General features: G+C 23.0%; 8 protein-coding genes across 8 annotated transcripts; 4 read left to right on the top strand and 4 right to left on the bottom strand. All coding sequences in view use genetic code 6, as the record gives it.

Annotated features, from left to right (window-relative positions):
- Positions 1-153: 153 nt before the first annotated feature.
- TTHERM_000790839 (hypothetical protein) lies at positions 154-2,478 on the bottom strand (the record flags this gene model as incomplete). Its single annotated transcript, XM_012800619.1, has 3 exons — positions 1,771-2,478; positions 637-1,433; positions 154-576 (listed from the first exon to the last, which is right to left on the bottom strand). Exons 1-3 carry the CDS (start codon positions 2,471-2,473, stop codon positions 154-156), a joined length of 1,923 nt encoding a protein of 640 aa, XP_012656073.1. The 5' UTR covers positions 2,474-2,478.
- A 429-nt stretch (positions 2,479-2,907) lies between these two features.
- On the top strand, positions 2,908-3,123 carry TTHERM_000790838 (hypothetical protein; the record flags this gene model as incomplete). Its single annotated transcript, XM_012800618.1, has 1 exon — positions 2,908-3,123. The coding sequence occupies one exon, from the start codon at positions 2,908-2,910 to the stop codon at positions 3,121-3,123; it is 216 nt and encodes a 71-aa protein (XP_012656072.1).
- A 916-nt stretch (positions 3,124-4,039) lies between these two features.
- Positions 4,040-6,397, top strand: TTHERM_00790830 (phage head-tail family protein, putative; the record flags this gene model as incomplete). The annotated part of the gene is made up of 1 exon (XM_001026181.1): positions 4,040-6,397. One exon carries the CDS (start codon positions 4,040-4,042, stop codon positions 6,395-6,397), a length of 2,358 nt encoding a protein of 785 aa, XP_001026181.1.
- An 842-nt stretch (positions 6,398-7,239) lies between these two features.
- TTHERM_00790820 (transmembrane protein, putative) lies at positions 7,240-9,579 on the top strand (the record flags this gene model as incomplete). The annotated part of the gene is made up of 1 exon (XM_001026180.1): positions 7,240-9,579. The coding sequence occupies one exon, from the start codon at positions 7,240-7,242 to the stop codon at positions 9,577-9,579; it is 2,340 nt and encodes a 779-aa protein (XP_001026180.1).
- A 1,026-nt stretch (positions 9,580-10,605) lies between these two features.
- On the bottom strand, positions 10,606-13,928 carry TTHERM_00790810 (hypothetical protein; the record flags this gene model as incomplete). The annotated part of the gene is made up of 2 exons (XM_001026179.2): positions 10,606-13,657; positions 13,816-13,928. 2 exons carry the CDS (start codon positions 13,926-13,928, stop codon positions 10,606-10,608), a joined length of 3,165 nt encoding a protein of 1,054 aa, XP_001026179.2.
- A 767-nt stretch (positions 13,929-14,695) lies between these two features.
- On the bottom strand, positions 14,696-18,034 carry TTHERM_000790809 (transmembrane protein, putative; the record flags this gene model as incomplete). Its single annotated transcript, XM_012800617.1, has 2 exons — positions 14,696-17,684; positions 17,820-18,034. 2 exons carry the CDS (start codon positions 18,032-18,034, stop codon positions 14,696-14,698), a joined length of 3,204 nt encoding a protein of 1,067 aa, XP_012656071.1.
- Positions 18,035-18,762: 728 nt separating this feature from the next.
- Positions 18,763-22,146, bottom strand: TTHERM_00790800 (hypothetical protein; the record flags this gene model as incomplete). Its single annotated transcript, XM_001026178.2, has 4 exons — positions 18,763-21,656; positions 21,830-21,874; positions 21,983-22,060; positions 22,137-22,146. 4 exons carry the CDS (start codon positions 22,144-22,146, stop codon positions 18,763-18,765), a joined length of 3,027 nt encoding a protein of 1,008 aa, XP_001026178.2.
- A 1,818-nt stretch (positions 22,147-23,964) lies between these two features.
- Positions 23,965-24,381, top strand: TTHERM_00790790 (histone H2A; the record flags this gene model as incomplete). Its single annotated transcript, XM_001026177.3, has 1 exon — positions 23,965-24,381. The coding sequence occupies one exon, from the start codon at positions 23,965-23,967 to the stop codon at positions 24,379-24,381; it is 417 nt and encodes a 138-aa protein (XP_001026177.1).
- Positions 24,382-25,431: the final 1,050 nt, after the last annotated feature.

The raw sequence follows: 25,431 nt of genomic DNA, 5'->3' as shown, positions 1-25,431 counted from the left end.
TATTTAAATTTAAAAATGGTTGAATACAAATTATTTATTTATTTTGTAAATATAATTCAAGATATTATTTCATTTGCATAATGAGATATTATTTTTTTTGGCAATTACTATTTTAGTTTGAAAAAAAAAAAATAATAATTACAATTTATTACATCAACTTTACTTTGGAAATTTTTAGTCTTACTATTTAGGAGAAAATGATTCTACAAATTTAGTATTAAACTTTTAGAAATAAATGTTAGATGTAAAGAATTTTTCAGAAGAAATAGAAATAGAACTATTTGGTTCATCTTATTTAGCAGCATCAGCATTATGATTGTTGACATATTACTAGAAGGCTATATTACAATTTGTAAATGTAAGACTGACATTACTTTTGATTACATTTTTGCTAAAGGAATTAAATAAATTTCTCCTCTCCTTTAACTCGCTTAGGTTGTTGATATGGAAATACTCATTATTAGACTCTATTAAGCTTTTATCAAAGAGAGAGTTTTAAAATACTTTGCATTATTTCTACTCAGAATTATTTAAGATATCTATATTTTGATAGATATAAAAATGGTACTCTAGGCCCTTTTTAAATAAAAAATATTTCAATTTTTAATTAATTTTTAAAATATTTATTTTTATTACCTGATTTATGTTTCTTTTAATATAAAAATTATAGAATGGACCTAATTTTCCTATTATTTACAAATTATTTTTCCATCCAAGAAAGCTGTAATTCTGATAATCAGGTTTATAAACTGGATTTTGTGTGCCCACTATTTCTAGTATGTAAATTAGATCTTCGAGAGACATTCCCTTGCCTTGGTCAGTCACAGATACTTTGAATATATTTGATTATTCATTTTCACCTTTTAATAACTCAAGAGAAATTATAATTTCTTTTATGCTTACTAAAGTTTTTTAAGTTTGAGTTTCTTCTTATTTGTTTCTGCATGAAAGAAAATTATTATTTTTACTATCATCTATCTGTTTTTTTGTTTATGGTGATTTTTAAATGTATTTACTTTTTCTTATTTTTAACTCAGATTTCTCTAAAACATGATTTTAACCATAATAAGACTTTCTTGGGGTGTTAGGACCATTATTATTTTGATGTTTTATTGAATTGTCAATTAGATTCATAATCGCCTAGTAAAAATATTCCACATAAGTATTAATAAAATTTGAGGTATTGCAATTTTAAAATTGAAATCTTAGATCTATCTCATTAGCTTTATCAAAGTATCTTTAACTAATACATTATTAAAATTAATCTAATGATATTTAAGATATAGGAAGATTTTCAAACTTTATTTTAAACTGATTTTTCAAGACATTAGCATGATCTCTATAGTTATATATTTAATTTAATCCTTAAGATATAACAGCTTTCACAAAGTTTTGGTTTTATACATTAATTAAAATACTTTACAGCTTCTCGCCTTTTTTAATCAAAAGATCATATTTAGAAATCAATTATTAAATAAAAAAATATTATTTGTTAAATTAATTAATATATTGATTATTTTTATGAACAATAATAAACAACTAAACTAAAAATTTTATTATAAAAAAATACTTTTTTCAGCCTATTTTTTTTTCGCTTCTATCAAAAAAAAAAATGTTCAAAAAATTAAAAAAATAATTTTTAGTTAAATTTTTTAAATTTATCAATTAAAATAAAAAAACATTTTTAAACTGAAAAAAATGAACATTTTTTCAACTTAATTATGAAGATAAAATGCTCAAAATCAAAATGTTTTTAAAAATCTTAGTTACCTGTAAATTTGCATAGCTGAAAAATATTGTTTTATAAGCCAAAATTTATCTCTTCTAAAGATTTTATCTTTATTTTTTTAGTTTTTTCACTGAGTACTAAGCAACAAGAATATTGTGTTTTAAAGCGATATACAGTGACTTTAATAGATATTATTTATTCTGCATTTTCTTCAGAAGTTCTATACACTCCATAGAATAAATAATTCGTTTGGTTGTCTTGATCTTATATGCATGAAGTACTTACTTACTTATTTTTAGGATTCTAGTTTTTATATTGTTTTGCTTCATTTTATTTATTAATTAATTTAGCACAAGCTTTATCTTTTTTTTGGAGCATATACTACTGTATTAAAGTTATTATTTTATTCTCCAGAGTATTTCTATGTTAGGATACTGACAGATTGCCAATTATTTTTTTTTAATCTAAGGGTTTTGGGGATTGTTAATAGTCACTTATTTGGTCATATATATGAACCTTTCGTGAGAATGCAGTAAATTGCTGCTGATTATAAATATTAAATTGCTTTTATGCCTGCTAATTAATCAAGTCAAGCTTTATCTCATTATTTTTGATGTTGTATTAAACAGTGATTATATTTTATAGAAGTCCTTTCTTTATTATTTACGTCCACTCTCTTTCGCCATCTCTTAATAGAAATGTTGATCTAAAATTTTTTTGATTTTCATAATAAGCAGTTAGCATAAAGACCTATATAGCCACAAAAGTATATTTAATCAAGTTAAACTAGGGAGACCACAAGACCCAAAAATACCTAAATGATATAAATAAATAACAATATTATATTTAAGTAAAAGTAAATTAAAATTAATAAATAAATAAATAAATAAATTTCGTCATTCATGTATATTCTATTAAATTATTAATGCAATTTGACAAACAAAAGAAATGATTTAGCAATTAAATGACTCAAAAAGAATTTGATAATAAATTATATTTTCAGTTAATTTTACAAAATAAATGAAATAATTGTTTGAGCAAATGTCATAATTAGATTCGAGGTTAAGAAAGATGTAGTTATATGAAGAATATAGCCTATTGCTCCATAATAAAATTCCGTCCCTTTCTCATCTAATCCAATAGTAGCGCTTTTAAAACGAATTTAAAACACCATATACATGCTTATTGCTATGTTTAGTAAAGTAACCCACAGATTAACATATCTTCTGTAATTTGATATTAAGAAGTAAACAACAACTTAAAATGTTAGCTATGCTATCTATCCAATTAAGAGTTCATAGTTTTTCTCTGATATCGTAATTACTAAATTAGGAAAAGTTATCAGTAGAAGATAAAGTCTTTGTACTTTTAAGAAAATTGAGCAATTAGTCTGAGAAACTTCGTTCTTAAACTTTTCTTCTAATTGGTTAGAGCGAAATCTCAGTGTATATTTGTTCATTTTATTGGATTTAGACTAGTTTTTATTAATAAACTTAAAATTTTATGTCTAATTTTCCAATTATATGTTTAATTAAATAGTCTTTGTCAAAAGTTCTACAATAATATTTTTTGTTATCAAAATATAAATGAAAATTTTAATTCATTCATTAAAGACTATCAATTATTATTTAAGTGAGTTAAAAAATAAAAGTATTGCCTTTAATATTTAATATAAATTTTAATGATTTAACTATTTTGTTTTATAACAAATTGCTTTGATTGCATTTAAATACCTCACAAATATTATTAAGAATTTCAAGCCAATTATTAAATTCAATTAAAAAATTTTGACTTTTGCAATATTTAATATATTTTTTTATTATTTAGCTATTTTCTTTTAAATCAATTTTTAAATAGACTTAATTATATTTAACTACTTTATAATTGATACTAAAAATTTGTATGCCTAAGTACTTTAAATATAGAGATTCAACCATTCTATTATTAATTTGCTAATTTCTATTTAAAATTCTATTAAAAATGTAATATTTTGTTTTGATTAAAATAAATTTATCTTATTATTGATGGATGGAAGAACATCATTTATTAATTTTTTAGATTTTTGGTTAAATATTTGACAAGAAGAGATAGAAAATAATTTGAGGTAAATAACTCAAAGAAGTTTGTTTCTAAATTTCTTTGTTTGTTTGTTTGTTTGTTTGTTTGTTTGTTTGTTAGATTGATTGATTGATTGATTGAATTTGTGTGTATATAATTAAACAAAAATACAATTAATTAAAGTTCTTTAAATTTTAGATATTTTAATTAAAAAACGTAATAGATATTAAAAAAGTAAAAGGTTAGTTAGATATGTCAAATATAGCTAAGACATTTGATATCCCTTTGCTGCCAATAAACCATAGTCATAATGGGGTATAAGAGCCCTAATCTACTTCAAATACATTCAACTAAAGTTAAAAGCTCAATGAATTAAAGTAAACATCAACTATTAAGAGTCAAGAGCAAGTTAATAAAATGATTGAAGATCTATATTGTAAGGTAGATTTTGATAAAATACCTGGAGATTTTGTTCTTGCAGAAGATCACAGAAAGGCAACCAGAGTAGGGCCTGAGTTAAATGAACAAGAAAAAAGAACTCTCAGCTTAGGTGATGACTGCAACAAGTGCGATTGTTGTGGGAGAAACGTAGAAAGAAAACCTTTAGATTTAAATTGTAAAATTACAGATTTAAGCTTTTTAGGTTCTGGATTTCCTATGTTTTTTTAGTTCGTGAAGCTGATTATACTTTATCTTGTGATTATTCTTTTGTTGAGCGGGTTATATAATATATTTTAGAATGAAAAAGGTTCAGAGTGTTAGCCTATTAATACTAAGCTAACCTGTTATAAGAATTGGGTGAATGTTTATACTTTAGGAAATAGGTCTAGCGATGAGAGTAGCATTTTTATGTAGCAATGGCTAAATCTTTTGACTATATTTGCTTTAATAGCTTATACTTAATACATTATTTACACATAAAGACAGTTAGATTAAATAGCAGATGAGGTTTGCATTTCTCCTGGAGATTATACTGTTATGATTAGCAATATTCCTATAGAAATATAGGTTCCAGGATTCCCAAATATTGACTATGATGATGATTTGAAAGAATTCCTTGAAAACCGTTGTCTTATAGGAATTCCTTTAAAAGTTGTTAGAGTTAATATGTGCTATAATTTGACTGAGCTTTAGAAGTTAAAAGAGAAAAAAGAAAAAGTGATTTAGCAAAAATAAAAGTTACTGAAGGACTAAATCAAAAAGTAGAAGTTTAGTGACTCAACAAGTATACTCGAGTTTGATTAGAATATTAAAGAAATAAATAAAGAAATAGAGCAGTTTGAATTCAAAATGGGAGACGGTAAAGGCACTGAATTCATGAAAAAGTACTTTGTGGGTATAGCACTTGTCACTTTCTAGTCAGAATAAGAGAAAGAGGATATCATAGAATTAGCAAAAAACAAGCAAATTATTTACAGAAAAAATGTTTTAAGAATCAGACAAGCTCCCGAACCAACTGAAATATTCTGGGAAAATTTAAATGTCTCTCTTATAAATAGAATAGTTAGGATAGCAATAGCAATAATAATTGGTTTGCTTTGCCTCTTTTGTGGATCACTAATCATTTATTTATTATGCTATGTTTAGTATAACTATACAAAAAATAGGAAAGAAGTTATGACCTTTAAAGAAAAGGCTATTATTTAGTCTTTCTCTTTTATGATTTCCACTTTGATCTTTGTCATTAATTTATTCCTTATAAAAGCAGTTAGAGAAGTTGTTAACTTTAAGAAGTTGCACACAAGAACAAATTATAATTTAGGCTTTGCTTATTTCTTATGTTTGGCTCAATTCGTCAACAGTATACTTATTCCCTTGTTAGTCAAAATTATCCTAAATGATACGACATACTATTCTATGTTATATAACAGAGCGGGTGTTTTGAATAACTAAAATAGTATCTTTCTATTTAATACCTTCCTACCAATAATCATGTTTTTAATCAGTTATCCTAATTTAATTAAAAATTACTTCAGAAATAAAGTATTAAAAGATAAAGAAAAATGTGTTCTAACTCAAAAGGAACTTCTTACCACATTCGAAGAGCCTCCTTTTATGATAGAATTCTAATATTCTTAAACAATGAGAACACTTTTTATGACTCTAGCATATTGCACTGTAATGCCTATTTGTATCTTATATTCTATTTTAGCTCTAACGATTTAATACTTCACTTCAAAATACGACCTAATAAAAAGAAGAACAGTTCCTTATAATATGGGATCATCTTTAAGTTACAATATGATAGAAATGCTCAAAATGTCAATTATAATTTATTCCTTTTCAGCTTATTTCTTCATTTAAATGACTACTGATACTGACTACTATGATTTTCCTGCCTTGATTGGTATTATTGTTGCAATAGCACATTTTTTCGTACCAATAAAACTAGTTAATTAAAAATACTTTTAAACCTAAAACGCTCCCCCAAATCAGGAAATCTATGATTAAGTTAAACTTAATTTTATAACTGACTATGACAGAGAAAACCCTGCAACCAAAAGGCAAGCAACTATAGATTACTTAAAAATTACAGAAAAAAAATAATATTTTTAAAATGAGCTGCTTATCAGTTAGCTTATGACATCATAAGAAGGTGACAATTCTTGAAATCAAATAAAAAATGATCTAATCATATTAAAAAAAACATTTGTATCTTATTAAAATAATATAATTTGTATCAAAAGTTGATAAATTTAAGTAATTTATTCATTTACCAGACTATTTTTTCATTAAAAATTGTTTTCCATTTTTATTATTCTTGATAATATCCTTTGAAACGAGAAAAAATTTTATTAAAATTTTAATTATAATAAAAAATCAATTTTAAATATCTAAGTTATATTTTCAATCAAAAATTAGATTTAAATTTATATTTTATTTTAATTAGTTTCCTTCAAATAAAATAATAATATTGAAAAAATTATATTGTATTAATACACAAACAATTTTATAAAAAACATATTAATTAAAATTAATTTCTTATAAATATATATTCCAAAGTATTTATGATAATTATAAATCAAGAAAAAATAAAAGATTTAAATTATAAAATCTAAAATATGTTATTTAATAGGAAGCAAATGATAGTATTAAATATCATTTAAGAAATGGTTTTTATTTTTATTATTTTAATACATTGTTTATTTAGAATTTTATGTAATTCTTTTTATTCTATTTTAGAAGTTATAAATTAAATTTTAAAATAGTTGAATTGTTTGTTTCATACAAATAAATAAATTAATGAACAAATAAGGAACAAAAATTATCTTTCTTTATCTATAAGAAATAAGCTACTCATTGTTTAAAATATCTTCGAAAAGTTAAATTATTGTTATTGGTTTATATTTAGATTTGCCTTTATCTTTTAATGTATATTTTTAATTAAAAAATTTATTATTTTTTAAATCAAAAAACGCAATAAGCTAAAAAGCAAACATTAAATTTTCAAAATGGATATTCAACAAAATACTTTAGATATACCTTTATTACCAATTACAAACCATGGTAAATTTGTAGCTAAACAAGTAATTTAAATGGAGGGAGACTAAGAATAAAAAGAGCATGATTATTAATAATTCTATTCAAATCAAAAATTGAAAAATGTAATTGGAGATTTTCTTAGTAAGGTTGATTTTGATCAAATTCCTCCTTGTTTCAAATTAGCGGAAGATCATAGAAAAGCAACTAGAGTTGGTCCTTTATCAATTTAGAAAGCAAATCAAATTTCTAATTTGTAAAAGAACTGCGAAAGGTGTGATTGTTGTGGTAGAAACATAGATAGGAAATCTCTAAATCTTGATTGCTAAGTGACAGATTTAAGCTTTTTAGGGTCAGGGTTTCCAATGTTCTTTTAATTCATCAAGCTTGCAACTTTTTATTTAATATTTATTTTTCTGGTTGGAGGGCTTTATAATATTTTTAACAACTAAGAGGGAAATTAGTGCTAATAAGATAACACTCAGGAAGGCTGTTTTAAGAATTGGGTCAATGTTTATACACTAGGAAATAGATCTAAAGATTCGGAAACTATAATGATGCAGCAATGGCTCAATTTACTCACTTTGTTTGGTTTAATTGGATTAGTTTAGTTTATAATTTATAGCTAGAGATAGTAAGAATTATTAAATGATCAAATATACGTTTCACCTGGAGACTACACAGTCATGATAAACAATATTCCTGTTCATTCGGACAATATAACAATATCTTAAAATATAGATGTAGACAGCGATTTAAAGAGTTTTTTAGAGAATCCTTAGCTTATTGGAACAGAACTTAAGGTTGCAAAGATAAATTTGTGCTATAATTTAAGTGAGCTTTACCAGCTAAAAGATGAAAAATAAAAAATTGTTAAAGAGAAACAAAACATTTTAAAGCAATAGATAAAGTAGTAGAACTTTTACAATTTGTCAACTGTAACTTTTTAGGATGAAAAAATCAAATAAATTAATTAAAAAATTGAGCAGTTTGAGTAAAAAATGGCAGAAGGTAAAGGCTTTGAATTTATGAGCAAATAATTTGTTGGAATAGCTCTAGTTTCCTTCCAGACTGAGAGTTAAAAGGAAGAGTTATTACAGTTAGCACAATAAAAATAGTTTTTATATAAAAATAAATATTTAGAAATCTCTCAAGCACCTGAGCCAACAGAAATATTCTGGGAGAATTTAAATGTTTCAAAGCTCAATAGAATAATTAGAATTGCAGTAGCAATACTTTTAGGGCTCGCTTTCCTAGCATTAGGATCAATATTTATTTACTATTTATGCTAAAAGTAGCTCAACTATGTTAATAATTTACATGACGTAACAAGTTTCTATGAAAAAGCAGTAATCTAAATTATTTCCCTCTTAATTTCTTGCCTCATCTCAATAATAAACCAAATATTAGTTTTAGTTGTTGGAATTATGGTTGATTTCAAAAGACTGCATACAAGAACATATTATAATTTAGCATTTGCTTATTTCTTGTGTATCGCTCAGTTTGGTAACAGTATACTAGTGCCACTATTAGTAAAAGTGATGATTAATGAAACTTCATACTATTCAATGCTTTATAACAGATCAGGAGTTTTAATGAATTAGAATAGTATTTTTCTTCTGAATACATTTTTACCATTAGGAATGTTTTTTGTGAGCTATCCAAATTTGATCAAGAACTTTATTAGAAACAGAGTTTTAAAGAATTAAGATAAATGTGTTCTGACTTAAAAAGAGCTACTAAATATATTTGAAGAACCACCTTTTTTGATTGAGTTTTAATACTCACAAACTATGAGAACTCTCTTTATGACACTTGCTTACTGCACCGTAATGCCATTCTGCTTGCTTTACTCCATTTTAGCGTTAATCATATAGTATTTTACTGCTAAGTATGATCTTATTAAGAGAACTTTTGTACCTTTTAATATGGGATCATCTTTAAGCTATAACATGATAAAGATGTTAAAAATGTCTATAATAATATATTCATTTTCATCATTTTTCTTTACTTTAATGACTGTTGATAGTGATTAGTTTAATTTTCCTGCTATAATAGGGATAATAATTAGCATAATACACTTCTTCATCCCTATCAAAAAGCTGAATATAAAATACTTCAAAATCTAAAAAGCTGTTTGTAATATAGAGAATTATGATAAAGTTAAGTTAAATTTCATTACTGATTACGATAGAGAGAATCCAGCAACAAAAAGACAAGCTACAATCGACTTTTTAAAAGTAACTGAAAAAAAATAGTTATTAGAATAATTAATGGATGACATTATAACTCCTTCATAGAACAAGCTTTGAAAAATAAAAATGGAGCTAAACTTTTAATTAAAAGAATTAAATATTTCTTCAAACAATAAATTTTGTGTAATAAATTTTTATATGTCTGTTTTTATTATTTATCTTAGCTCTAATTTAATTTGTAATTTGGTATTAAAATATTTATAAATAAAATAAATAAAAAATTATTTTTTGATGATTCAAATTTTAAATAAATAAAATTAAAATAATTTTTGGAAATTTCGATTTAAACTTTCTACTAAAATTTAAACAATTTTTAATTCAAAAAAAAATTATTCTGAAATTAATACTTTTAGCTTAGAATTTTGCAAGTATTATATAAAAAATTTAATATATATTTTAAAATAAGAATAGTTTAATCAATACTTTATTAATTTATTTTTTATATTAATTTTATGTAAAAGTAAAATTTTTAAATTTATTTAAATTATTATAAACTACATACAAAATACATAAATATATATATATAATACTATTGTATAAATTTTTTTAATATTATATTAATTTTTATTAGAAAGATAAATAGTAAAAGGTGTAACCTATCACTATTTATCTCTCTATCACAAAAAAAAAAATCTGCAATTAGCAATATTTTTGCAAAAAAAATATTGATGATGAAATAAAAATCTTAATAATTAATTTTAAAAAAGTCTAAGTTTATGAACTTGTATTATGTGAAAATTAACTAAATAAAAATAAATTAAGTGTCTTTGCCTATTTTAAAAGTGCTAAAATTGACCAAAATATTAAAATAATTTTTAAAGATATGCTTATGAAATAAATATATTAAGAAGATAAGAATAGTCTTTAAATAAATAACAGACTAAATTTTGAAAGCAATTAAAGAATTTTATAGTAAATTAAATCTCTTTAAATAAATGTTCAATTAAATAAAATATTGAGCAATCTTAAATAGGATCAATTTACATAATTGAATTTAAACTTATTGTCAAACATATACTTTCTATCCATCCATATAAATCAAGAATAATAATAAATATTTAACGAATATCTCAGAATAATCAATCATTTGGTAAGGATTACTAGTCTTTTTAATTTTTTCATAGTATTTTAACATTGTTCAACATTTTCAATCTTAAGCTTTAGGATATTTAAATTTTCTAAATGTTTTATTTGCTGAAATATACATTTTTCAATTAAATTTTATTTAGAAAAAGAATAATTTTTATCTATAACTAAAACTAAGCTTCTAAGTTTATTATGCAACTGAGCGTCAAATTAGAGCTAAAAACAGTTATTTTAAATCATATAATCGCAAATAGATATACTTAAGCAAAGATGCTCTAGATGTTGCTACTATTTGTATAGCTATCCTATTAATAAATTGAATTAATAGTGACAACATCCTGGTTTGTAGCTCTATCCAATTAATTTTTTGAAAACTTCAGATTAAATTGAAAAAATTTACCAATTATCTACAAGAAATTAATCAAAATCTTGCTTTTCACTCATAATTAAATGACAATCAAGCTTTTCTCTATTGTCACACTCGAATGATAAAACGTCCTGCTTAGTATTATCAATCTATGATACAACTTTTAGTCTTCCTAATTATTAAAAATGTTCACTTTCATACTCATAGATAAGCATATTTTCTTTGATGGAGTAATTTGTAACTTGTTTCCTCAAATAATATTTTATAAATGTTTACTACATTTAATACTTTTTATATTCTTCATTATATTTGTCATCTTTTTTGTCTTCATAAAGGAAATTTCTTAATTTTTTTTTTCTTCCTTTGTCGTCTTTATACTCATTTTCTTTAAACACATATTTGTTTTTATTCTCAAATAAACTACTATTAATTTGGCTGTCATTTTATTTTTCTCTAGTCTTTAATTCAAAAGTATTAAAATTTGGAAGCTAAGTATTTTCTAGTTTCATTTATTTTTCTTAAATGAAAGATTTTAAATTATTTAATTAAAATTATGGACCATTTTAAGTTTATAAGCTTTCAATATTATTTGATACTTTCGATTGATTAAATATATTTTTTTGCTCTTATCCTTGAGAAAATATATTATTTGCTGAATTTTAGAACAGTGAATTGTTAATATTTACTTCTTATTTCTATTATTATTCTTGTACTTAAAAGATATTTTTTGTTTAGATGTTCTAATCATTTAAAAATAAGCTATTTTTTAATTATTGATGCAAATGCTATTGTGATTATTATTGCTATTGTTGTTGTTGTTGTTATTGTTGTTGTTGTTGTTATTTTTGTTGTTGTTATTCAAATAATTTATGTGTTTAAATGTGTTAATCCTCATACTATTTTTGTAGAGAATTATTAGGAATGTTTGATTTATCATTTTTATGTTGTAATAAAAATAAGCACAAATCATCATTAACTTCACTCAAAAATGGTGTAAAATTTATTTTGAGCTGCTTAAGGCACTTTACTCTAGCCAATTAACTTTTTATAGCAATGTAAAATAAAATAGAACTGCATACATCATATTTATTAGTCATATTTTATACTATTGAAATGCTTTAGAGGGATTCCCAAAAAGGAGCATCTTGTAAATTTGACAGAATATTTTGGTTAAATAAGATATTGCTAAAGTTATGAGATATTTCAAATGAAAAATTAATAAAGTCATATAATTTTAGAGATTTTATGTGAGGGCATTTGTAGATTTATATGAATTATTGATTAGTCTTTTAATAATTAGTTAAATTTATCTTTAAAATATCAATTTAACTTAATACACTTTCGTCTTTGATCAGTTTATAGTATTCGAGTTAGACTTCAAATTTTTTATTTATTTTTACATGATTGCTTTCATTTTCTAGAATTATTGCAGCATTTATTTTCTAATGGCAATCATTCAAACTTTTGTAATAAATTTCTCTCTTATTTCGGTATTCAGAATTAAAAAATTAAACAATTTACTGTTCAGGTTGATTAAATAACTTATTAAGCAATTAGATATCTTCTTAAATAATTTAAATGGGATTTTAAATTTTGCTGGATCGAAAGAATTTAAACTATTGAGCATAAATTGATTTAAAATTTTAAATTGCTTCAATTATTTTATTAATATTTTTCTTTAAATGCAACTTCAAAAATCTATTAATTTAATACAAATCATATAAATGATTAATTATCTTGGAAATATCTACTATGTTTTGTGAAATTTATTAATTATTTTTTAAAGCCAAAATATTTTGCTTAAAGTTTCTAAATCTAACTATAAAAAAGCATGCTTCATCTACTTTCCTTTCAACAAACTAAAAATCTGAATTAAAATTCTTACAAGCAATTTCTTGTAGAAATTAAAACTGGTCTTTTTTTAGATCTAAGCTATCATCAAGATAAAAGATTTAACTCACCTACTTTTCATGTAGTTGATTTAAAGACTTCAATATAATCTCTTGTCTGTTTAAAGTAGAAATTTTAAGGTAAGAAATATTCTTATTTTTTATTTCTTATTTTAAAAAATCTATGATTGGAGAGTATTACTGTGAGAAATCAGAATAATTTTAGTTGAAATACTCCTCAAATCTAGATACAGCTACAAAAGTTCTTGATAATTCTACTTTCTTCAGTTTGTTCTGAGATTCATTTTGAGCACTTTCACTAGCAGATTTGATATCATCTTCTTTCTCTTCAATAAATTAAGGATCTATTATATTTAATTTTACTTTTTATGAGTTATTATTTCCTAAGCAATAACAAATATTTTTTTATAAAGCTAATTTTTGATTTAATAGTTTATTAGAAATCTGATTATTTAAAAGCTTTTGAATGTTGCACATAAACAAAGTGATATCTTTATCTTCATAATTAATATCTTCAAAAGAGTATACTTCTGTCTCAATAACAAAATATCTCTAAGATTCTGTTTTGATGTCTAGCCAGTATTGACCATAAACTTCTAAAAAGCACTCATAGCCGTACAGTTTTTGTATTGATTTTTTGAAATCTACTATCTGATCTATAGCAGATTTAGTTTCATTATTACAAATGATCGCATTTATTTATTTCTCGACCTTTAATTGATCATCTTACAATCTAAATATGAAAGTTTGGTTCCTCAATTTTTCTATTAAACTAATAAAAAATGGATTGTTCTATTAAGTTTAGAATACCAAAATAATCAATCAATCAATCAAGAGTTTAAATTTATTTTGTATAAACTTAAAAATAATATTAATGTTAAAATAAAAATCAAGAATAAAAATGCATAAAACAAACGAATCTTAAATTACCCTTTTTCATTATTAATAATTTTCAAATTTTTGTAGTGAGGGTTTTGAACGATTAGCTAGCTTGCAAAGTCACTTATGTCTTTTTAATTTATACTTTCCTAACTAGAAAACATGATCAATATATAATTAAATATATATTTACTATAGAATAAACTATGTCTTGTTTTTAATTGATTTATTTATTTATTTATTTATTTATTTATTTATTATCATTAAAGATAATATATGGATAATAATTATTTAATATCATAAATGTCCTCTTGATTTGATATAATTCAAAAATTCAAGATTTAATCAGGAAAAAAATTTGAGGACAAATAACTTTTTTGGGAATTAATTAGAATAAATAGGATATGTAGTTTTGTTGATTGAACTCAGCAAAGAAAATGCTCACAAAAAAAATTTATAAAAACTTAAATAAAAAGTTTTACATCTTTATTGATTAATTAAACTTTGAAATTTATTATAGAGAATGCCATTCAAAAATCTAGCAGCTTTGAAATACGATTAGATAAGTGAATGGCAGGCATTTAATTACAAATATTTTAAATTACATTAATTTTTTAGTTAAGCTAAGTATAAATAAATAAATAAGTAAATTTCAAAAAGTAATTAAATTTTATTGAATAAAAGTATATAAAATAAATTGATGCAAGGCACAAGAGGGTATGAATTAACTTTTTGGGCAGGGTTTGGGCAGTCAAAATAAAGTTTCTGAAGATATATTTTTTTTAATGAATTGATTTTTTTAAAATTTTAACACCCTCCTTTAGATTATTATCAAATTCAAACAAAATATGCAAAACAAACTTATATAAATTTTTTGTATAAATAAGAATGAATGGTGATAAATTTTAATAAAAGATTCCAGCCAGGAGAATCATTAAATTATAAGGGTTACGAGTCTTTTCTGTTTTTTTAGAATAGTGAAGTTTTTATTTAGTGCTAAATCTTGGAACTTGAGTTTTAGGATATTTAAATTATTGAGATGTTTTATTTGCTTAAATATGCTTTTCGAAACTAAATTGTATTGAGAAGAATAATTCTTATTGATAACTAAAGCTAAGCTTCTAAGCTTATTATGCAACTGAGTGTCAAAGTAGAGCTAAAAAGAGTTGTTTTCAATCATATAATCACAGACACATATACTTAAGCTAAGATGCTCTAGATGTTGCTACTATTTGTATAGCTATCCTATTAATAAATTGTATTAATGATGACAACATCCTGGTTTGTAGCTCTATCCAATTATTTTTTAGAAAATTTCAGATTAAATTGAAAAAAGTTGCCATTTCTCAACTAGAATCGGATCACAAATCTACCTTTTAGTTTAAATAAAATAGCAATCAATATTTTCTCTATTATCACATTCAAATGAGATAAATTCCTGCTTATTATTAGCAATCTATGACACAACCTTTAATTTTCCTATTTATTTAAATTTTTCGTTTTCGTACTCAAATGTAAGCATGTTTTATGTTTAGGAACAGTTGGTAATTAGTCTCTAATTATCATATATAATTGAGCTCAATTAATGCTCGAATTTTTAATGCAAATTCAATTCATTATTGATTCTCTTTTTTTTATAGCTGCTCTCTTCTTCGTTTTCAAGGTCATTAAATACATTTTTGTTGCTTTTCTCAAACAAGCTGTTATTAATTTGATTGTTATTTTATTTTGTTTTACCATTTTATTCAAAAATATTAAAATTTGGAGGCTAGCTGCTTTCTAGATTAGTTTATTTTTCTTAGATGAAACATTTTAAATCTTTTAACTAAGATTATACACCATTCAAACTCTATTAGCTTTCTACATTTTTCAATTCTTTAAATGATTTATCAAATATATTTGGTTGTATTTATCCTTGAGAAAATAAGTTACTTGCTGAATTTTAGAACAGAGAGCTCTTTATCTTTGTTTCTTATTTATTTTATTATTCTTGAACTTAAAAGATACTTTTAGTCTAGTTATTTTAATCTATTGAAAATGAGCTACCGCCTTCTTATTAATTTTGTTGCTGCTACTAGTATTATTGTTACTCAAATAATTTAAGTGCTTAAGCAGGTTAAGTTTATCCTTATTTTAGTAGAGGATTTATCTGATTGCTTTATTTATCATTATTAAAGTGTAAAAGTATAAGAAATAAAATTTTATCAACTTCAACCAAAAATTATGTAAATTCTAATTTTAGATCTTTAAGAAACTTTACTCTAGCTAATTAGTTTTTAATAGCAATATATAATAAAATAGAGCTGCATATTCTGGATGGAAGATTATAAAAAATTTCATTTTTAGTGTATTTGATTGTAATGCTTTTAAGGAATTCCCAAAAAGGAAGGTCTTGTAAGTTCTACAGAATATTTTGATAAAGTTGAATATTATCAAAGTTTATAGATATTAACTATGGCAAATCAAAAAAGCAATACATTAATTTCAAAGATTTAATGTTTGAAAAGTTGTAGATTTCTATAAATTTATTTGTATCTTATTTATCCTTCAAATCTACCTTTAAAATATTTATTTAACTAAAAATACTTTCATCTTTGATTAATTTTTTGTATTAGAGTTGGATCTACCAATTTTTTGTAATTTTTACATTATTCCTATCCTATTCTAAAACTAATGCAGCATTGATTTTCTTAAGGTAATTGCACAAACTTTTGTAATAAAGTTCTCTCTCTTTTTGGTATTCAGAATCAAACTCTAAAATGGCTTATTAATCAACTTGATTAAAAAAATTATTTAACAGATTGATGTCTTTCTAAATAATTTGGACAGGATTTTTATTTTTATTGATTTAAAAGCATTTAAACTTGCTGGCTAAGGTTGATATAAAGTTTTGAATTGCTTCGACTGTTTTATTAATTTTTTTATTCAATTGCAACTTCAAAACGCCACTAATTTAATATAAATCATACAAATGATTAATTATCTTGGCAATATCTAATATGCTTTATGAAATCTATAAATTAGTTTTCAAAACCAAGATATTTTACTTAAAATTTCTAAATCTTACTTTAAAAAAGCAAGGCTCATTTTCTTTACCTTGAATAAATTGAAAATCTTAATTTGTATCCTTTTTAGCAACTTTGTGAAGTAGTTGAAACTGATCCGATTTTAATTTTAACTTATCATCAATATAAAAGAATTAACATACTTACTTTTCATCTAACTAATTTAATGAAATCAATATCAATTCTTGTCTGCTTAAAGTAGAAATTTTAAAATAAGAAATATTCTTATTTTTTATTTCTTATGTTAAATAATCTATGATTGGAAAGTATTGCTGAGAAAAATCAGAGTGATTTTAATTGAAATATTCTTCAAATTTTGATGCAGCTACAAAAATTCTTGATAATTCTACTTTCATTTTGCTCTGAGACTCTTTTTGGACACTACCATTTACAGATTCATCTTCCTTCTCTTCAATAAATTATGGATCTATTATATTTAATTTCACTTATAGTGAGTTATTATATCCTGAGCAATAGCAAATATTTTTTGATAAAGCTAATTTTTTATTTAATAGTTTATCAGAAATCTAATTATTTAAAAATTTTTGAATGTAGTTCAAAAACTAATTTATATTGCTATCTTCATAATTGATGCTTCCAAAAGAGTATACTTCAGACTCAATAACAAAATATCTTTAAGATTCAGTTTTAGTCTCTAGCAAGTAATAACCATATATTTCTAAAAAACATTCATAAGAATGCAGTTTTTGTATTGATTTTTTGAAATCTATAATCTGATCAAGGAATAATTTTGTCTCATTATTACAAATGATGGCATTTATTTATTTTTCAACCTTTAATTATTCATCTTACAATCTAAAAATGAAAGTTTGATCCTTCAGTTTTTCAATTAAACTAATAAAAAATAGTTCAAATAAGTTTATAATTCCAAAATGAATGAGTAATATCATTTTCAATTAAACATAAATATATAAAGTGCATGAATCAAAATATTAAAAATAAAATGCAAAATGAAGAAGCTTAAATTACTATTTTTCATTAAAAATGATCCTCAAGTTTTTGTAGTGAGGATTTTAAATGATTAGCTAGGTTGCAAAATCATTTATGTCTGCATAATTGATACTTTATTAACTTAAAAACATGATCAGTATATAAATAAATATATATTAACTACAGAATAAATATTTGTCTAGTTATTGATTTATTTATTTATTAATAAAACTAAAATATTAATTACTTAACATCATAGAATTCCTCATAATTTGATATAATTCAAAAAATTAAGATTTGATCAGGAAAAATATCTTGGTAAAAACTAAATAACACAAAAATCCTTTTTATTCTAATAAATCCCTCAAAATTTTATTTAATTCATTCAACAAAATTCACAAAATAAATTTCCTTCAAATAATCTTTACTTTAAAATTTTCCTCCTTCATTTCATATTAAATCATATTCACCTAATTAAAAAATAAGCAATGCTTTGTAGATCATTAATTAATATATAAATCACAAGTATCACTAAAGAATGCTTTAATATATTTATTAATAAACTACAATTCAAAACTGTAAGTTAAATATCTTTTTAATTTTCAAACTAATAGATAACATAAATCTATTCTTAAAAATTAAATTTTATATCCCATAACATCTCTATCTTTTTAACTTTTAATTAATTACCAAAAATTTAAGAGGTTCTAAAATAATGTTAAAAGTAATTTATTTACACATTTACTCTTTTTAATGGTGAGTTTATGGTATTATAAAGTAAGCTTTTTTTATGTTTAATAAATAAATAATATTCTCTTAATCTTTTTCGAATAAAATTGAATGGAAGAATATAAGAGTGTAGATGAATGGATGGATGGATGGATTAATGGAGTTGATTATAAAATTAAACAAATAAAATAGACATGTAAACTATTTGAATAGATAGATATTTAATTCAAGCAAAAATGAAAAAAGGAATTTTTCAGTCGAAAAATTCTAAATCTAAATCTTTGTTATTGTTATTGTTATTTTTACTATTTTGCTATTATTGAATATTGCTCTGTGATTATTACTAATATTAAATTTATTTTTAACTAGTTTTTTGCTCGTTTTTTTTAACATTTGAGTCTTATAATAGGTCCAAATCAAATGAGTCATCATTTTTAAAATTATTATGATTTTGGTTATTATTGTTTGCTTTAATATTCTAGACTTAAGCATTATTAGCTTAAATATTTTAGTTAGATTGGTTTTTTATGTCATTTTGGCTGCTTTTAGGGTTATTTTAATTTTTGTTTGTATGAGCATCATCGAGCAGATCAGCAGAATCGTCAAAATCTAAATCATCGTAATTGATCTTACTCTTTTATTATTTATTGTTTTAAAGAGGTTGTTTTATGGGCTCAAGATGAGGCAAGCTCTTTTTTGAATTTTAGTTTTGATGTTAATCAATTTGGTTTTACTATGAAATAGGATTTAACTAAACTTAAGAGTTCCTTTTGTTTGGTTCTTGTTGATTCATACTAACTTTTGATTTTTGCTGGTTGGTTTCATGTATTTCTTTAATATTAGAGAGACTTTCTTTGTTTTTGTATTAGAAAATTTCATTTTTATTTTCGGCTTAATCAGTTTGTGTAAAGGAAGTTTCTTTTTTTACTGCTGGTTTTTTAATAGGTGCTAGTTCTACCTTAGAAGGCTACTTTTATTAAATGTTTTCCTCTTAATTTTCTTTTTGTTGAGTTTGTTTGTCTTTATTCTACATTTCTTCTTCTAATCTTCTTATTTCTTCTTCTATTTTATCAAGATCTTCATCCAAATCAATATCATCCTCTCCTTTTTTAGTTACTCCATTTTACTGCAAATTTTTGTTCTATTGTGCAGTATTTTAATTGCTTATGCTATTCAAAGACTTATTATCATTCTTAACAGATTATTATTCTATTTTATTTATATTATTATGTATCTCGCTTAATTAGTCTTGAATACTTTTTATATTTTGTGCTTTTTCTTCCTTGCTACTGTTCTTTATTTCGGTTATTTGATTTTGAATATCTTCAGTATTAAGTCTATTCATATCTTTTTCTTGTTTATTATGCTATTTATTACTTGGACTATCATGATCAAACTGCATGCCTGAATCTACTTTTAAAGGCTTTTTTTTTACCTCTTACTAGGCAGCTTATTTCTAAGCTTCTTATTAAATATGTTATTTTTCGACTTACTATAAAGAATGATGATTATATTGTATTTTATCATCTTGTTTTTTATGTTAAATATCTTAATTCTAATCTTATTAGTCATCTAAATCACTATTTTATTTTTTAATTACCTTTTGGCTTTCATGCTATTATTATTGTATTTATTATTCAACAACTTATTTTTCTACATTTTCAATTTGATTCTCTTTTAATTGATGCTCTGTCTCGTTTTATTTCTCTTTTATATTTATTTGTGCTTCTTGTGATTATTTTTGCTATTATTTTATTGGAGTAAGTTAAGGCTTGGATTTAATATTGCTATTTTCAATATCATCTTCGCCAACTTCAATGCCACTAATATCTTATTTATTCTTTTCAACATCTTAAACTTATTATTTTTGTAGTGCTTTTTCTTAATTTTAAACAAATTCATCTTCAAAATCATCATTTTTGCCTATTTTGTTTTTCTTTTAAGTAAAATTTGGCTTAGATTCAGAGTATTTTTATTGATGAGCTTCAGGTTGATTCTTTTGTAGTTCGGAAAAATCATCTGTGCTTTTGTTGACATTTTTAGGTTTTAAATTAGTATTAGAAGATATTTTATCAGGTTTTACAAGACTTTTCTATGATTTAGATTTAGAACTTGAAGGTTTAATTGGAGAACTTTGCACGTTTCTACTCTATTATTTTGAGCTTTAAACACTTGAGAATTGCTAATTATTTTCTCTTTCATCAAATTAACTAACCCTAATGTCTTCTTGTGGGAATCGCTACTAGAAGGTAGGAGAAACCTCAGTTCCTACTTACCTTAATTAAGCAAGATCATTATTTATTTATCTCGTTTTCATTTCTATATCGTTTATTTTATCATCTGTGTGCTAAATGAGTGTTTTGAGATCTCTTTAAATGCCATCAAAACGCATTTTCTCTCTATCCATATTGTGTTTTATCAATTCAATATTATCCTCCAATTACTATACCTTTTTTCTTTAGATTTTAATCTTAGCCAATAATTCTTAGTCCACAATTTTGAATTGCTTTTCATTTTATAATGCTTCTCTGAAATCCTTATCAATTGATTATATCTTTTTAGCATACTCATTAATTATTTCTTCTTTCTTATTGATTTACTCTCTTAATTTTTAGTTAGTATTCTGCAGTTTCAAAGAATCTAATTACTTACTTTATTACATTTCAACAACCTTAGGCAATTAGTTATTATTTACAACATTATCTAGATACTTTCCTTCTAAAAAGTTAAATTGCCTATTTTACTTAATTTCTAACCTTTCTTTCTTTATACTATCTTGCAATTGCTCTATTTTTTACATTAAGGAAAACTGCTGATTCTAACTTACATTCATTAACTTGCTATCTATATTTTTCAATTCCTTTTCCTGCTGAATTAAAATAAAGCTATTATTTTTATACTCTTAGTTCAGAACAGCTATTTACTATTCAATAATTTGCTCTTCTGACTTTTTAGCTAATGAACCACTTGCTGATTGACTAGTAAATTTCTAATAAATTTGATCTCTTTACTTCTCTACTTTTTTGCTTATTTAAAAGTTTAAATCTCTCAAACACTCCCTTAGATATTCATTTGCTTTAACCAGTCCTTACCAATCTCTATTTTTGACCTCATTTCCCTCCTTAAACGCATGTTTATATCTATCAACTGTTATTTTATTTTAAATAAAATGTTATTCAAATCAACAAACTAATCTATTTATTTTGCCTCAATTTCAGCTTCCAATTTCTACAAAGAATATAATTAACATTGTTTAAATTAAATGAAAATATTGAGCCAAAGTGAAAAAATTTCAAATAAATAAGTTAATAAATAAATACCATAGCTCTCTACAGTGAACATTTGAGATTTAATTGCGTTCATTGCTAATATTTTTGATAAAAAGATTTTAATTGTTATTTTATAACTTTTTAGAACAAAAGCTATTTATTTTTGAAACTTAAAGGATAATTATACAAATAAACTCTAGTTACATTTAGGGTTTTTGCTTAATGGAGATTAATTTTGTGAATATTAATTTGATATGGGTTTCAGCTGATTTCGTGATCCATCTAATAAATTAATTTTTAAGAATTAAAATAAACATTAATTTTAAAAATATTCAAAGATATTTCTTAAATTTTTTACAATTCTGCATTTTTAATGAGTTTGCTATTTGTCTTATTTTTCTTCAATTACTGAGTTAAATATGGTTTTTTTCTTAATTTGTAACTGAATTATCTCAATAAAATTATATTTAAGAATAATTATAGAGTTATCTTGCTATATTGATGTTAATTATACTTAGATTATTAGAAATTCCTATTGTTTAATGGATATATTAATAGATCTTTATAGTTGAATTTCTTACTATAAATGTTTTAATTTACTATATTTGCTTTATAAACCTTTATAACTTTTAATAACTCTTTTTATTATTAATAACCTTAACTCTTCTTTGAAAAAATCAGTTCCTTTATCAAATAGATATATTAATTAATTAATTATTTGTTTAATCCATTTCATATTTTATCTGCTATTTCTAGTGTAAAATATTACAAAATATTTTTCAAGTAATTTTAAATTATTAAACAATAAATACATGTATTTATTTATTCATCTCTTTAATTCTAATTTTTTACAGGTAAAAACGCTCTCACAAAAATAGCATACATAAAAGGATATTTATTTCAAAATAAATTAATTATACTTGTAAAATATTTAAATAACAATCATTTGATAATTTTTTATTTGGCTAAGGAAATTCCTAATATTTTTAATGAAACAATTCTAATTTACAAGATATATGTTTATTTTACTTAATAAATATTTTAATTAATATAAATTTTAAGTAGATAAAAAGAGAAAAGTTATTTATTTATTAATTCAAATTTTTTTTAATAATTAGTTTTAACTTTTTTACTTTAATTATTCAATACTTTTTTTTAATTTTAAATATTCTATTTGTTTGTAATATTTAATTATAAAATTTGTTTTATTTTAGTATTTCTTCATGTTAATAATTTTTAGTTAAAATATAGATTGATTTATTAATATTTAAATTTAAAATATTTTACATTAAATAATTATAAAGTAATATTATGTAATAAATATTTTGAAATAGAAATATCAATTAAAAGTAAATAGTAAAAAATTTTATAAATTATATATTATTTGATGACATCGAATCCTTAAATAATTTAAAATTATAATAGAATTAATAGATATATAAATAGATAAAGAAATTAGTATTCTTTTAACTTTGAGCTAATTAATTAATAAATAAATACTTTACAAATAATTTAAATTAAATTTTTTGAAAGTTTGTAAGTATATTTATATTTTTTATCTTTTTTTTCTTATTTCAATCTTTTTATATTTGTTTATTTTAATTAAATCATCATGGTGTGTTTTTAATTAATTTGAAAAAATGAGCTTGATTGTTTGGTTGTTAGTTAGTTAGTAAGTGGATAATATATTTCAGGGAAAAATTATGAGGCATTCCAAAAATTAAAATTAATTCAAACAAATTAAAAAGAAATATTAATGAATGAAGAAAAGAAAATATTTAAAAATTGAAAAATCTTTGAGTTAAGGAATATTTATTTATTTATTTGTGTGTCTTAAAATAAATGTTTGTTTATTTATTCATTTTGCTTAAGCAAAAATTGAAAGAGATTATATTTGAATTAATAAATGAAGGTGATTCGTCATTGATTGAATAATTTTGTAGATAGAATGAATGTCTATATACATAAATATATACATACATTCACATATTAAATAAATTGATTGATTGATCTAAAGAAATCCAATCTGAGATAGATCTGAAATCTGATTGGCTAAAAGGTGGAAGATTGGATAATTGAATAATTTTGAAAAGGAAATTAAAAGATTCTGCAATCATATGAATAAATAATAAAACCTAAAAATTATAAAACCTAAATTTTATTAAAAGAAAACAAATAAAAGCAAAATGTCAACAACTGGTAAGGGAGGAAAAGCTAAAGGTAAAACCGCTTCATCCAAGCAAGTCTCTAGATCCGCTAGAGCTGGTTTACAATTCCCCGTCGGTAGAATTTCCAGATTCTTGAAGCACGGTAGATACTCTGAAAGAGTTGGTACTGGTGCTCCCGTCTACTTGGCTGCCGTCTTAGAATACTTGGCTGCTGAAGTTCTTGAATTGGCTGGTAACGCTGCTAAGGACAACAAGAAGACCAGAATCGTCCCCAGACACATTTTATTGGCCATCAGAAACGATGAAGAATTAAATAAACTCATGGCTAACACTACTATTGCTGATGGTGGTGTCTTACCCAACATTAACCCCATGCTCTTGCCCTCTAAGTCCAAGAAGACTGAATCTAGAGGTCAAGCTTCTCAAGACCTTTGAGGAATTAAAAATCCAAAATCTATCTATTCTTGATTATAATGTGGCAAGTCTAAGTCTGATAAGCGCCTCAAGATGAATTTATAAACAAAATCTCATCTATCTAACTAACTAACAAACAAACAAATTAAAGCATAAAAACAAACAAATGAAGAGCAGAAAATCTATTATTTATTTGCAGATTAAATTAAAAACAAACAACTTAGACAAGTCAATAAGGAGTGAGAAAGGCCACCAACTGTAGCCAATCTTTTAAAGTGTTTTTTAAAACATGTATTTTGATTACATTTGAGTGACTTTCTCTCTCATTATCCTGTGTCTAATAATTAATTAAAATAAATTTTATACGCTTAATCTTCATTCAAACTAGGTAGATAAAGAAAGACCCCATATTTATTATCAATATTTTCGAGTTATATAGTGTGTGTAAAAGTATTCTCTTTTGAGTTTAATATATCAAAAAGAAAAAAAATCATTTCCCTTTGTTTATTTTGATGTTTATTTCCATTTTTTTTAGCTATCAAAGCTGATTATTAATAATGATTAATTTATATATTAATAATGTATTCCAACAAATAAAGCTATAAATGCCTCAAATAGTTAAAAAATACAATTAATATATTAACTTAATCTGATGAAAACATTTTATTCCATAAATTTTAACAAAATTTAAAAATTGATTCATTTTATTTGATGATTTATATAATATTTGTACAAAAAATTTTCATTTTTTATTAAAAGACTCAATACACTTTTTGATTTATATCTTTAAATGAATAGTTAAAATATAATATAACACAATAATAAATGACTCGTTGCTACATAGGTATAATGTTAATATTAACAAATAAATAAATAATTAATTAATTAATTGCCACTTCAATAAGTAATACTTTTTATTTCATAATATGAGTTTAAATTTTCTTGTAAAAAGTAATGAGAATTAGTAAATTGCATTTAAATTCAATTAGTTGTAAATCTAAAGAATTTTCTGAATGGCGCCACAAATTCCAATTTTAATTCTAAAAATTAAAATCATCAACTTATTTATAA

This window comes from Tetrahymena thermophila (genome assembly GCF_000189635.1).
Source record: "Tetrahymena thermophila SB210 genomic scaffold scf_8254047, whole genome shotgun sequence".
NCBI classification, from domain to species: Eukaryota; Ciliophora; class Oligohymenophorea; order Hymenostomatida; family Tetrahymenidae; genus Tetrahymena; species Tetrahymena thermophila.
Note: the sequence above shows the minus strand (reverse complement) of the source record. Positions and strands in the feature narration are given on the sequence as shown.